The sequence below is a fragment of the Hyalella azteca genome, unplaced genomic scaffold (assembly GCF_000764305.2).
Source record: "Hyalella azteca isolate HAZT.00-mixed unplaced genomic scaffold, Hazt_2.0.2 contig16070, whole genome shotgun sequence".
Lineage (NCBI taxonomy): Eukaryota > Metazoa > Arthropoda > Malacostraca > Amphipoda > Hyalellidae > Hyalella > Hyalella azteca.
This window is the reverse complement of record NW_025945897.1, coordinates 20,390-34,159: the sequence shown is the minus strand read 5'-3', so window position 1 is coordinate 34,159 and position 13,770 is coordinate 20,390. Positions and strand designations below refer to the sequence as shown.

At 36.5% G+C, this 13,770-nt stretch overlaps 1 protein-coding gene across 1 annotated transcript; it reads right to left on the bottom strand.

Moving 5' to 3' along the window:
• Positions 1 to 1,964: 1,964 nt before the first annotated feature.
• Positions 1,965 to 11,815, bottom strand: LOC108682975. The gene is made up of 14 exons (XM_018172243.2): positions 11,547 to 11,815; positions 11,004 to 11,200; positions 10,371 to 10,538; positions 9,958 to 10,097; positions 9,610 to 9,735; positions 8,850 to 9,095; positions 7,748 to 7,919; positions 7,268 to 7,434; positions 6,482 to 6,795; positions 6,062 to 6,188; positions 5,529 to 5,703; positions 5,107 to 5,275; positions 3,079 to 4,701; positions 1,965 to 2,509 (listed from the first exon to the last, which is right to left on the bottom strand). Exons 1-14 carry the CDS (start codon positions 11,651 to 11,653, stop codon positions 2,206 to 2,208), a joined length of 4,035 nt encoding a protein of 1,344 aa, XP_018027732.1. The 5' UTR covers positions 11,654 to 11,815; the 3' UTR covers positions 1,965 to 2,205.
• Positions 11,816 to 13,770: the final 1,955 nt, after the last annotated feature.

The following is a 13,770-nucleotide window of genomic DNA, read 5'->3' as shown; positions in this document are numbered from 1 at the left end:
AGCGGAATTTGATTCGCTAATTCTAGAATTACAATAGGATATGAAACGATCTTTCATGTAAGAATATTATATTTTACTACGGATGAACTGTTAGTTGGTAATTACTGTAAGGTAAGCCTTTCTTATTCATAGAAAAATATCAAATTACACTAAGATGCCGCTTCGTTTTTTACAGCACAGGCAAATAGTTGGGGAAAAAATTTAATGCCTCTTTCAAACGGACACAGCAAGGCAATCTGAGCTAGTCTAAAGTTTCCGTTTAATACAGAGAAATGCAACCCATACGGAAAACATGCTGTATAAATTGAACGTGTTGATGAATTTCCAATTCATCAGCCTAATATTTTAACACACAAAAATGAAAACTGGTACAGTTACAATACAGAATGTCAGATATTTCCAGAAATTGCACACGACACGAAAACAAATTTTCTGTAATCCTGTAAATACACGAGGTTCTTATTTTGGACGTTCAAATTGAGGTTGACAAGTTCAATTCCATCCACTCACGCCCTCGACACTCGAACGCAACTGGTCCGATGTTCTCAAAATAAATTACAAAACTTTTTCTCAAATGAAGTGTGAGAAGGTACGGATTACAGATTTTACGGAGCTTTGGCCAGTTAAATTAACAAAAAGCCAGTTAATTAACCAGCTAGCAAAAACTGAACAACAACAAAAAAATATAATCATAAATCAAGCGGGAACGAAAACCTCAATTAAAAAAACTCCCATAGACCAAAAACGTCAACATTGTACCAAACACCTTTCAAAAAGTCAACAACAGTTCCTATGTCACAGCTGCCTTCGGAATAAACGGGTATTATTTGATAACCATACAAGTACTGCAGGACCAATGAGACGCACTAAGTTATAAGGGAATTATTCTTATTGATATTCTGTTTTTCTTGGTCAGAAAATAAGTAAAAATGCACCAAATGCTGACAATTAAAATAATCTAAGCCGAAAACTTCACTAGTCGTCCTTTATAAACCCAAGGAAAATTGTTCGGTACAGTCACTTAGGATGACAATATGTGCACTGTCTTATCCACGCTCGTACGAGCCCAGATACGAGAGTAGTGCTAAATACAAACTAGATATGAACGAGCTCGAGAGATTGCGTGTCCATTCAAGTCCAGGCTATTGATAGAACTTTATTATGATTCATCAGGTCCAAAGTTCAAAATCAACGATTAATGTGATATCACATACGCCGAAATTCTGAGTTCACAACGTTGAGATATTTAAAATTGATTGCCGGAGGAATGAATCAAAAGAAAATAAATGCGCCACACGGACTACGTACAATTCTTTATGTTCGCAGATCTTCTCTGTGTATTCAACGGTCAATTTTTGTCAATAAATTTGAAAATTATTGTGATACTCTCTAAAAACTACCAAATACTTTACTGTTTATTTCAGCAACGCCTACAATGCGCATTGTTACGGTCATATAGATCAAGATTTGCATTAAATAAGACTGAAGGACCCCTGGGCGAGAGCAATAAATCGCATAATGCAGACAAATTTCACAAACAAGAAGATGGTGAAGAGAATTATTTACACTTAGAACTCGGTAAATACAAGTAAAAATCTACTGAAAAGAATGCCAAAAATATCATACGAGCGGAAGTACAAGTCGTAAAACAAGGAATGCAAACACAAGAAGACATGATCGCCAGGAAGGAAGGATGCAGCTAAACTAAACACTATCTTGAGAGACGTCGAATTTTCTCAGACGAAACTGTGCTATTCACACAAAAAATCTAGACCATTTATTTGTTCTTAGTTATATCTGAACAGTTGATATATCTGAACTTTCATAATGAACAATACTTTCATGCGATACCTTTATCATGAAAATACTATACGCATATGGATTTAGCGTCGATGAAGGTCATAAAGTTTGTTATATATTGATTACCAGAATTTCAGTCAAATTTTTCAGTTTTCCATAGGTACTTAAAATTTTAGTTGAAAAAAAAAATCCTAATATCATAAAAAAAAGTTTAAAACCCAAAAGACCTTGTTCCAGTGTTATTTCTAGCAATATTACTTTTGAGTTAGAGATAATTCAAGATCTTGAAATTAAGAAAAAGATTCAATATTAGATTCAACACTTGAAAGAAGAAGTCACAGAAGCCATTAATAAGAAAAATTTCTCTTAAGGAATTCCCAACTTACCAAACCCAAAATAATCAAGCTAAGGCAACGGCGAAAATGGAATGCTTGGATTAGAAGAATTAAAATTAATTGAACGCTTCAACTTGGGACAATAAGGAGATTCGAACAAGCTCGACACTCGTCCCTGGTCAACAGGGGCGGCGTCGTTGGTGTCGTTTAATTCCAGCTGGGACGAGGAGCGCACCTTGTCTTGGAGCAGCTGCTGCCACTGCGCCAGGTGCGGGTATTTGGTTTCGTCTACAGGCGCGGTGGTGGCGACGTCAATGCTGGACGTTCCTGCCAACGCCTTCAGTACGTCCACATCTACTTTTGTCGGGGTTGTTCTGAAAAATAAAATATGCGTTTAAAATTACTTTTCAAAGACAACACTTCTACAGAGGCCAGTGCCACTGATGTTACACATGTACAATGAATTTCTTTTTTCAATATTAAAAATTATTTACATTTTTTTATTATTAAATTTTTTTTTATTTCGAAAATTATTCATTCTGTCAATTGATTCATGCAATGTCTCCAACTTTATAAAAGTGTGCAAAGTTTCAGATCGATTGGAAAAGTAGAAGTGTGTTAAATATCACTTATAAGATTTGTACCGGACAAATAAATAAACAAACAAGAATTGAAGTTAAAGAGAAGTGTTGTAAATAAACAAATGTCGTTAGAATTGGAGCGCGGGTCTTATTAGTAAAAGTTTTTCTAATTACAAGCGCGAGATAGCTTCGGAATGGTAGGCAACGATTAAAAAAGAAACTCGAAATAGGCAAATGCTCAATGTGGGATCCGTTAAAAATGAAACCCTAATACTTCCATCTTTTGAATTTAACTTACGAAACTCGCTAACATGAAGTAGTATCTGGTGGTAATGAAACCTTGGAAACTTTTTTTCACTCACCCTTTGATATAAAATTCTTTGATATCTTCAGGTGTAGCTAAGGAGCTGCCGATGGAAGTATTGGCTGCCGTGGCGAAGCTATCATCGTCGTCATCATTATCTTCGTTACAGCCATCGTCCAGCACATGACCCGAGTCCACATGATCGTCATTCGGGGATATCGGGTCAGACGCAATATTTTCCATGCCGGTATCACTATTAACACAAACTCCATTCACACCAATTTCTTCAATAAGAAGACCAACGTTAGGCAAGAGAACATTATTGTTCTCATACACGAGAGATTCATCATTAAGATTCGACATTGGTACTAGATTAATATCTTTGGCATTACTCAGTTTCTTTGACGCAACTAAGTTTGACGGGGTGCTATTGCCATTACAATCTTTGTTCAAAACATCTTGAGAAGAGAGGTTGTCATCATCATCAAAGTTTAAAGTTTTCACAATACTTTCTTTTAGAGAGCATTTGCGAAGCTCGGGAGATCCTTTAACTTTAGCATTAATACGAGAATGGATCGATGGACTTCCGTTACCAAACACAGTTTGGTGTAGAAATGAATGTGCTTTGTTGAACTTGACGTTTGATTGGTTTAAAGAACTTTCAAGCATGCTCGTGTTATTCGAGTTGTTACGCATCGTTCCAGAATGTTTTTTTGCAAGAGACGATGGACCGTTGAATGCATATTCTGTGAGTGCTGCTAAAGTCACGCAACAATTCTCCCAATGGCAAGAACATCCCGGCAACTCAGCAACCCCTGGGATTCGATTGCACTTGTCATCAGAACCCTCGTTGGTGGCTATACCAAGAGCGCGTTCTAAAAGAAGTACGACACATTTGACGTGCTGTGCATGGTCAGATCTATCATGAATTTTCCTCGTATCACGTCTTCCAAGCAAACGTCTATTTTCTTCAACATCATCTTCATCGCCCTCTTCGTCTGACAATGCGATTTCAAGATAAGTTAAATTGTTCACAACAACCTTGAGAACATGGAGCAAGGAGAGAAGTTCACTTGGAAGGAGACACTCGCTCACCAGCCTTAGAATCTCGACAGCCAATAGTCCATGGACGAAAGTGATCCCAGACTCTTGAATGCTCCTCTCAAAGGCGTTCTGTTCCCGGCTACCAGCAAGTGTTTCATTATTATCAACAACAGAGTTCAGTTCTGAGTTCTCTCTGGTAGACTCAACAAAGTTTTCCCGCTCAAAATCTGGACTGGAATTATTGTTTTCACCATTCACGTTGCAACCATCTTTGTGCTTAGAACCAGATTTCTTCGAGCGTGCTGTATTTCTGTCATCGGCACAGCATCTACTGATTAGCACATGGAGAGCAAGGATCTCACCAGCTATTCTTGTCTTAACCATGCGAATGATGGAGAGTTGAGGCAGCATCCTAAGCTGGGGGTCTGCAACCAGGTCCTGTAGAACACAAGCCAGCGTACGCGCCGTCACGCGACATGACTGCGCCACGTAGCTGATGAGACGCCAGTTGTCGCTGCGCAGGCTTAAGTTCAGCTCGTCCGCTGTGAGGCTCAAATGGCTCGTGTCTATAGAAGTGATCAGCTCACGTAGCTGAGACTCGTCCGATTGGATCATGTCCATAAGCTCGTTGTAGCGCCTGTTGGTCAGAGAGTTTATTAGCTATAAAAGCATCATTTTAGTGAGGCAAATGCTTGCAAGTGCTGGAGATCGAACTTATTCACAGTCAGCCCTAGGAATTATTCATATTGCGATAGCTGAAAACTTTTCAGTACTTTGCTAGATAACTACATATAAAAATGATTTGTCATCAGTCTCATGAACGTTTCACAATAGAAGACATGGGTAGTCACCATGACGAGCAATTTTATGAAATTAAGACGTCACTCCCTAACGAAGAAGACATATATGCATGTCAATCACAAAGCTGCCTTATTTTAGTTCAATATTTTAATAAGTTAACAATGAACACACACAACATTCCCTCAAAAATTATTCATTTCACAGCATCATTTCATGTCAGATGATAGGCAGGAAAGCCCACCTTTGGGCAGCAGGAGAATAATGAGAGGCAGTGGGAGACAGCGAAGCATTCAGCCTGATGGCCTCCAGGCCCTGACATAGAGATCCCAGGGAGCTGCTGCTGCTGCTTCTGTTCGGGCTTTGTGTGTGACTCTTCACTGGCAAGTGGTTCGACGGCGAAACTCCTGTGACTGAAATAATTTAAGATGACATGTGTCATTAGGGAGTTCTATGAAACTAATTTTCATTCATGATGAATGGCGGAATTCTGACCACTGCAATAGGTCAGTATCCCTGCAATAGGTCAGTAATTACATCACAGAACTGATTTATTGAAAATGGATACCGTACAGAGAATTTTCTACATCTACTCTATTTAATTATTCCCAATTTTTCATAATAATTGATACCAATAAATTGAAAAAAAAATTTTCCAGTACATACCTGGAATCATGACGGCCGTGAGACGACCACTGGACGTTGCAGAAAAAGGCGGGTCGAGACTCGACTCACTGTCAGCAGCAGCAGCGACGACGTCTTTGTTTTCCACATCAACGCCTTCATCAATGAGCTTACGACACACCATGTCCATGTCAATGCTCTGCTCATTGGCCACCACCTGCACGTACTCTACTGCATCACCAAGTTGCCATTAAATAGAATTATGCACTTGAAACAGTCAGTTTTACTTCATGAAAATACCGTACAGAACGAAATTCTACCATCTCGCCAACACATCAATGATTTCAATGCATTTTCAGAGAAGTTATTTGCACTTAGGTTCTTCATTTTGTGAAGGATTCAATGTCGATCAGTAATTGGTTCCTGTTCAAAGCCGAAACGCGTAGCTGGCATATGATATAGTAATGATTTTAGACAGGATAACTATCCAAATTGCATCTTGTAAAATGAGTCAATAGTTTTCAGTCTTTCCGCTCTGCTGTGATAAGAGTTCAATTAATTAAATATAACTTTACCTTAGCAAACTGCTGCTTGAGATGTGCCTCCAGTTTGGCCTTTCCGTCTTCAGAGCTGCAGTCAACAAATTCTCCCAGAAAGTCCCAATATTCAAACCAATTTGTGTTGTATTCCTTAGCTAGGCGTCTGAAATTCCCAAAGTTACAATTGATTTTTTTAATGAAAGAGAAGAGAAATAATAAAAAAAAACAAAAAAAAAAATAAAACTCCCGGTACATGAAAAAATTATCTTCTGTTTAATTACATTACTGTTCACATTGTAAAAAATTACAGGATTGATATCCTAAGTATAACAGATCACAGGTAAAATTTAGTGAAACATGCAAATTTTTTTTCCACCTCTTCCAAACATTCATGTACAAATAGATGACAAAAAATGCTAATATTTCTTGAAATAACTAATCAGGGTCAGGACTCACCTCCCGTGAACTTCGAGACCTTTTTCATAATCTGGTAGAACAACATCTCTGTGTCGAGGCGTGCTGGAGAGAATGGAAGTCGTCCCTTGAGACGGCGGCGTTTCTAAGTTTAGGCTAAGACCAAGACCTCGCTTGGGCGTGCTGTGGACAGCAGCATTTGGCTGGATGGGAGAGGAATCTTCTCCAAAACCTGACGTTTCAAGACGGTTTGCTGGGATGGAGCACAGAGTGCGAGATGGACGTGCGCAGTCGCGCCACTGCTTGCGCGCACTCAACGCTTTGGAGAGTGGCAAGGGGCCTAGAAATGCTTCAACCTGTAATAAGTGAGCGGAATAATACACGGTATGCATGTGAACATTCTTGCAGCTCGACCGAGCATAGTTTGGGGCGAATAACATACGCGTGTTGGAACGTAGCCTACTGGTCATGCACAAGGATATGTTAAGTCTGAGGGTTTAAAATTTAAAAAATCACATTTCAACAAAAAGTGAAAATGGGAGGCAATGAATAACAAAATATAATATAAAAAATACCGTAGTAATACTTTATTTTATCAGTATGTAATTATTATAAAAAAGGAGTAAAGTATGAATACAATCATAAACGTGGACAAAATTTGAAAGACAGCAATAGGTTACACAGACCATCAGTCTTCATTGGCATCATATTTCTGAATTTTGTGCATAAATAAATGGCGGCCACAGAAATTTCGAGTAGTTAGGTTGTATAATAACTGAACTTCAATTAAGCTCTTGAAAATAGTGTAAAACAAGAGAGTTAGCTCACCTTTCTCGAACACGAGAGTGGACTCGGCAAAGCTAGCCTATGCATGAGTGAAGTGGACGCTGTTGAAGGCAGCTGGCCACTGCAGTCCAAACTGCTCACGTTCATCAAGCTGCAGTCGCTGACGTTTAAGAAGCTAAAAGTCGAAGACGTCACGTCGCCAGCAAACTCTGAAAGCAGGCACTTAATATGAATTCAAGAGCATTCACAATAAGTCATAAAACAGGGAACAAAATTATCCAGCAACAAGTACCGTTTTTAATGAAGCGTTATTTTGAAATAAATTGCTGTTGTTTAAAATTAACAAAGTTGTTAACAGCAAAGAAGTTAAAGCACGGCACTTCTGGTGCCGTTCTATTGAAAATAGGTAAATGTTCGCAATCACTGACGGCTCTTCCATCCCACCAATCACAGACGAGAAATCGCCCGCTGCGAGTACGTACTTAGGTTAGTTTTGATAGTAAGGCCCCAGACACAACAAACCATGTTCCGACGCGATCGTTGGCGACCAGACTTCCCCTACGACAGGAGGAAGGTTAAAAGACGAGTCCCGCAGCACCGGCACGTAGTAATGAGCCTCCAACAGCTCTGCTATAGCCGCTTTGGTATTGGAAGGGCTGCCTCCAGCCCCGCCTCGCCAGCGCTGGCAAATCACCTGAAATTAAATCATATTTTGAGTTTGTATTGAATTTATCCATGTATTATTACTCTTACTCTGTCCCAATACATCATACTGTTATATACGTACACCAAAGGGGAATTCTTGGATCTGCACTCAATAAGATTATTGTTTGACGAGCTTTTTGGTATAAGGAATTTCAGCATTGAACTTAATGCTTGCGCTGGCAACAAAATACAGGGTGTTTCAGAATTAAGTAACCCTTTTAATTTGTTAATAAATAAAAAACTAAGAACGTTATGAAGTTGAAACTTGTTTTATTTAAAAGAAGAACATTTTTTATGGTAATATTGTATCCTAGTTTTTAATTATAATATCTTTTAAATGCCCACCACAATTGTTTAGACAAAATAGGGCTCTTCTCTTCGTTGCTTTCATAACCTTCATTAGTGTTTCTGACGAGAGTGCAAATTTTTGATATCCGCAAATTTTCGACAAAGATATTTAAATGTGTTTTTTGAAGGATCCTTGTTTTGAAATGGATCCTGTAATCACGTTGAACTTCTGTTATTGACATCGTTATTGACTGTAGCGATAATTTTTGTTCTTTCTTCTTTGCTGTAGCGAATCATGATGAAAATTTAAGGCTTGATAATTAAACACAAATTTAGCAAGTTATACAGGATAATGACGTAACTATGATACAATATTACCATGAAAATGTTCTTCTTTTAAATAAAACAAGTTTCAACTTCATAACGTTCTTAGTATTTTATTTATTAACAAATTAAAAGGGTTACTTAATTCTGAAACACCCTGTATTACAATTTAATAATGCTTCTATCGTTAAAATTCAAAATGAATTAAAAAGAGACACATTCTATACACCAAAATTTGATCATATTCATATAAATAATTATTAATCCTAATGGTAAAGAATACATGTTGGGCACAAAATATACGCACATCTCGAGGTTTATCGCCGTATTTGTTGCAAATTTCCTTGTCACAGAGCGCATATGAGGTGAGGATTTTAACACACTGCACGTGGCCGAGCTTGCATGCAATGTGCAGGGGTGTTTCATAAGGCCCTTTATCTGGCATGTTAAGGTACAGATCTAGCAGGTACTGCTGCCGCCGGGTGCTGGTGGACGGGCTGTCGTCAGGGTATAGACGTTTGAACAGGTCTGGCTGGGATATGAAGCGGAGAATCTGGGAACAGAATTGAGATCTGAAACACTAGAGCAGAGAACGGCAAAAAATTCGAGATCTGAAGCAGAAAATCCACAAAAAATGGAAAATGAAGAAAAAATGAAACAGCAAATCAGTATGAAATGTGCAATGTATTAGTAGTATTATATAATATAAAATAGTATAGTAGTAGTAAATATATAGTAGTATATTATACAATACATAATATTAGCAATAAACATTTTAGCTGTTCAATTCAATCTTTGAAATTAATTTCAGAAATTTCACAACCTATTTCTGAGAAATGCGGTATCTGGCAAAAAAATATTTACTAATACTACCTGAAAAATAGTTAAACGATCAAGATTGTACGTTAATAAGATAAATGCACACAATAAGGTTCTAAGGACAATACCAAAGATTGCAACAATGGAAGCAGACAATAAGCAGCCACAAAGATCTTCAGATAATAATGAAACAGCACGTCTATTGAATTATTTATTTTCTGATAGAGTAAGTGAGGAAAAACAGTCACCATTGCACAGATCTCATGCTGGTTGGTGAGGCAGGCGACGTGGAGCGCGTTGTACCGCGTGCCTTCCTTCAAGATGGCGGGACTGTCGCCGCTGCTCACCAAATATCGCGGGTTGTTGCACACTAACTGTTGGGGGAAAATACGAATAAATTACTATTTCACAAGCGGTCCAGAAATCTTTTGTAGGTAAACATACTACAATGGAAGGTCCTGAATACTATTCTTGATGGCATACTACATATATATCTATTGAAAATTAAATCAAGAAATTATATGGATCAATTAAGCACTTCCATAAATTTATTCTCAGACAGTTATGAAAACTAAAAAAATGTTAGAGCCACACACCTCATTGAATGCAGCAATGTCTCCAGTCTCAATAGTTTTACGGAACTTGACTCTGTCTTGAGAAGAAGGTCCTCTAAATGCACAAGGCTTCTCAAGGCTTAAACTTGGCTGATTGTTGGCATTTCCATCAACGGAATCAACTGGAATGTTAGAATGAAATTTTAATTGCATTGACATTGCATCAAATTTTAAAATCACAGGACTATCACAAACTAATAGTTATATTTAGTTTAAAGTTTTCAATATGTTACATACATAAAAATTTATGAATATTCAAACTTTGGATTAAGATAGGTCCTTGATAATGTTATTAACCAGCATAACATATAGCTAGATGAAACTAGGCAATACATACTTTAAACATACCACTTAAGATTAAAAACACACCTAGAACTTCTCTCTTTCTCATTTACCTTTATCACAGACCAAGTCAACACTAGATTCATTCAGATTAACTTTAGGACCATTCATTGAGAACTGCAGCGCATCATCGTAGCTGGGAAAGGTTTTGAAGCGCGATCCTTTGTGTTTTTTTAGAGCAGCCAGACATTTAGCCTTGTCTGTGTACACGGGCTTGAAGTCTGAAAAAATTAATTAATTTTAATCAACTTAATCAATTTAGTTTACAACAAATGCTGAAAACTAAATTATAAAACAATAGATGGTGCTTCAGAAAAAAATGTATTATTCAATAGAAAATTATAAAGATTATTTCTGTGATGATCTCACAGAATACTTGGAAATTGTTATCTTCATGCAATAAAATGTAGCAAATCATCATTAACAAGATTTGTTGTAATAATTCTGAGAAGATAAATCAGATTAAGATTAATTGTATCAAAATTAATTTAAAACACAGGAATAATTAATTCACTTAGCCACTTCTGGCATTCAAGTTGAAAATTTTTTAGCCAAATCAGACAAGCATGAAAACAGAGAGAAAAAACTAAAAAGTCACAAATAATTTGACCATTACACAATGAGCAATGAGCACATTTCATAACTGATGCAAGTGAGTAACTTGTTAGAAAGCTTGATAACCTAACCAGGATCAGGCCCATGTGATTCGCAGCAGTTTGGTGGTAGATGGACTCCAAAAAATGCATATACCGGAAGAGCTTCTGCATCACTTGCAGCTTTGCTCTCAACTGCCTGGCTAGCCCAGCCATCCCCTCGAGCTCCCTCTTCTTCACCAGATTCTAGAAGTCCAAGTTTGCGTAGAAGAATTTTCTCCAGCAGTGGCCTGTTAATTTAACATGAAAATCATGAAAATTACACCAAAAAATCAGGTCATACATCAGTTAATAAGTAAAACTTCAATCAAAAAGGTTAGACTCATATATTACTTCATCCATGTATTGAATAATGTATTGAAAAATAGTAACTAAAAGAAATATTTGGGAGCATTCCCTCTGTTAAAATGAATGATACACCTTAGTGTCAAGGAATAGAAGTTAAACAAAAAGACTAATTATCTAGAAGTAAAGCTAATAGAAGCAACAAGCTCCTCTTCACTTTAGTCAACAATAAACTAAAATAAGTCTGATATAGGTAGTGCATAAAAAATTCAGTTAGTAGCTGCATCTTGCCTTGTGAAGTCCGAAATTGGTCCAACAGGTGTGCCACGAACTTCAAGCTCTTCACGAAGAAGCTCATCTGAGAGCTTTGGAACTTCATCTGCACTCAAGTTTCTCATGATGCATTGGTAGCACGTTTGCTTTGAAATATCATGATAGTGAAACTAAGAAATATTTTTAAACTGATGATATGAACATGTAAATTAGGTTGAAATTAAAATGGCTATTATATTAAAGTATGGTCTCAAAGCTGTGAAAAGTTAGTATACAAAAACTTTTTCTAGAAATTAAATTCCATGAGAATAAGCATCAATACCTAAATTATTGTACATTTTTTTTTCCACACAATCATGAGAAAATCTTTACATTACAGATCACCTGATCATTATCTCATCAGAAGAACCAGCAAAACAAATACCTATCGTATAAGGGGGTTACTTAGACTCCCGGGGTAACTTAGACCACTTCTAGTTTTTTTACAAAAACCCCCAAAACTCAAAAACTATATGACAGAAAAATTTTGTCAATGGGCATTAAAGGCCTAATACTGAGGCTACGTAACACAATAGAAAGATAAAAAAATTATGCATATCTAATAGGTGAAGCAATGAAAAATGTGACCCACGAAAAAGGGCTATTATTTAAAGCCCCCTATTTGGTAGAACCCCCCCTCAAATTTTTTTTTATTTTTTGGTAAAATAACTCCAGATTTTGGTGCATTGTAGTAGAACTCTTCTAGTTACATATGCAAATGACAAATTTGAGGAAAGTGTCATTGTTTGCAAATGGGGGGCACCAACCCCGAATGGGGGAACTTAGACCACCTAATGTCAGCCCTGACAGGGTAACATAGATCAGCTTGGAAATTAATTTAAAATTACAATATAAAACATATTTCATGTTTGATACACCTATTAATGTTTTTTCTTTATGTTTCAGACTCTACAGAGTCTTATATATGGTAATTTTAACTTAATTTCCAAGCCGGTCAATATTACCCCATCACGGCTGACATTAGGTGGTGATTTTACCACCCAGTCTAAGATACCCCAAGAGCTGGGATAACAAATACCATCACTTTTTTTAAAATTAAATCAAAACTATGAGAGGCAGGAGCCAGCAATTTATGGTGAGTGAACCTAGAGTATAGACCTGTATTTTCCACATTTCAATTTAAGTTTTAATTTAGCTAGTAAAAAATTGGCATCATTTTAATAAAAAAAGTAGTCTAAGTTACCACCTTTTACAGTATAGATGATCTTGATGACAGATTTTGACACAAAGTTATTTAAATACTAATGAGGAATGCAGTTATTGCAGTGCAATTGTATCCTTGAGCCAGTTTGGTATGCATGAACTTGAATTACTGATTGCACTATCTGCACTTGCATTCCTACCTTTGATGCAGTTGATTAATTAAAATTCTCAATTTAATTTTTTAAAATTCATTTATTTACTGTAGAATTAAATTAAATTTGAAAAATTAATAATTATATTGTATTACATTAAATTTAATTATTCAATACACCACATTCTGTTGATGGAAATGCCAACAAAAATGGGAAAAATGCGTATAAAAAAAACTATGGGGAAAATGAGAAAAGTGATCTTAGAGTCAAAAGGTATGGTCTTTACGAATCGAATGATACGTGTCTCGATGTTGTATGATGATATTTGTAGGAGGAGACAGATTTTCTAAAGTACCCGTTTTTAGCAGCTTTTTATTAATTTCACATTTTCTATCAATTTTTTCAAAAAATTCATAGGAGCAAAATGTTATTTTTTTTACATTTTAGGCCTACGTGTGTATGTGAAGTTTCAGGATGATTGGATAATAACTGTAGAAGTTTTTACTGAGGGTAGACGGTCCCCTTAACAGCTTTCACGATACATCATGTTCAACTCTCATATGTGGCATGATTTGTTATCAATTTGTAAATGTTAACAGACAGTTAACTTGTTGTGTTTGACTTGGAGATAAATTGCTAGTGAATTAATATTTAGTTCAATATAATCTTAAAGTGTTGCAATTGCAACCTTCATTCTTGATTCTTTCATGTGTAACTTTAATCCCTCTTATTTTTATCTTCTCCGTCTTAACTAAAATTTTTGTATCAAAAAAGTGATTGGAGGTAGATCAAAAATTATATATGAACCTTAATTTTTATAATTCCATCCTGGACTGCAAGCTGTGAGGTGTAAATTACTCCTTGCAAATCAGTGTGGAATTCTGAAT

Excerpts from the sequence above, each read along its gene's own strand:
- LOC108682975 (XM_018172243.2), bottom strand. The coding sequence starts at position 11,653 with ATGAGAAACTTGAGTGCAGATGAAGTTCCAAAGCTCTCAGATGAGCTT. Across the intron at positions 10,539-11,003 it reads ATCACATGGGCCTGATCCTG|ACTTCAAGCCCGTGTACACA; the intron begins GTTAGGTTATCA and ends TAATTTTTTCAG. Across the intron at positions 6,189-6,481 it reads GGTCTCGAAGTTCACGGGAG|ACGCCTAGCTAAGGAATACA; the intron begins GTGAGTCCTGAC and ends TGGGAATTTCAG.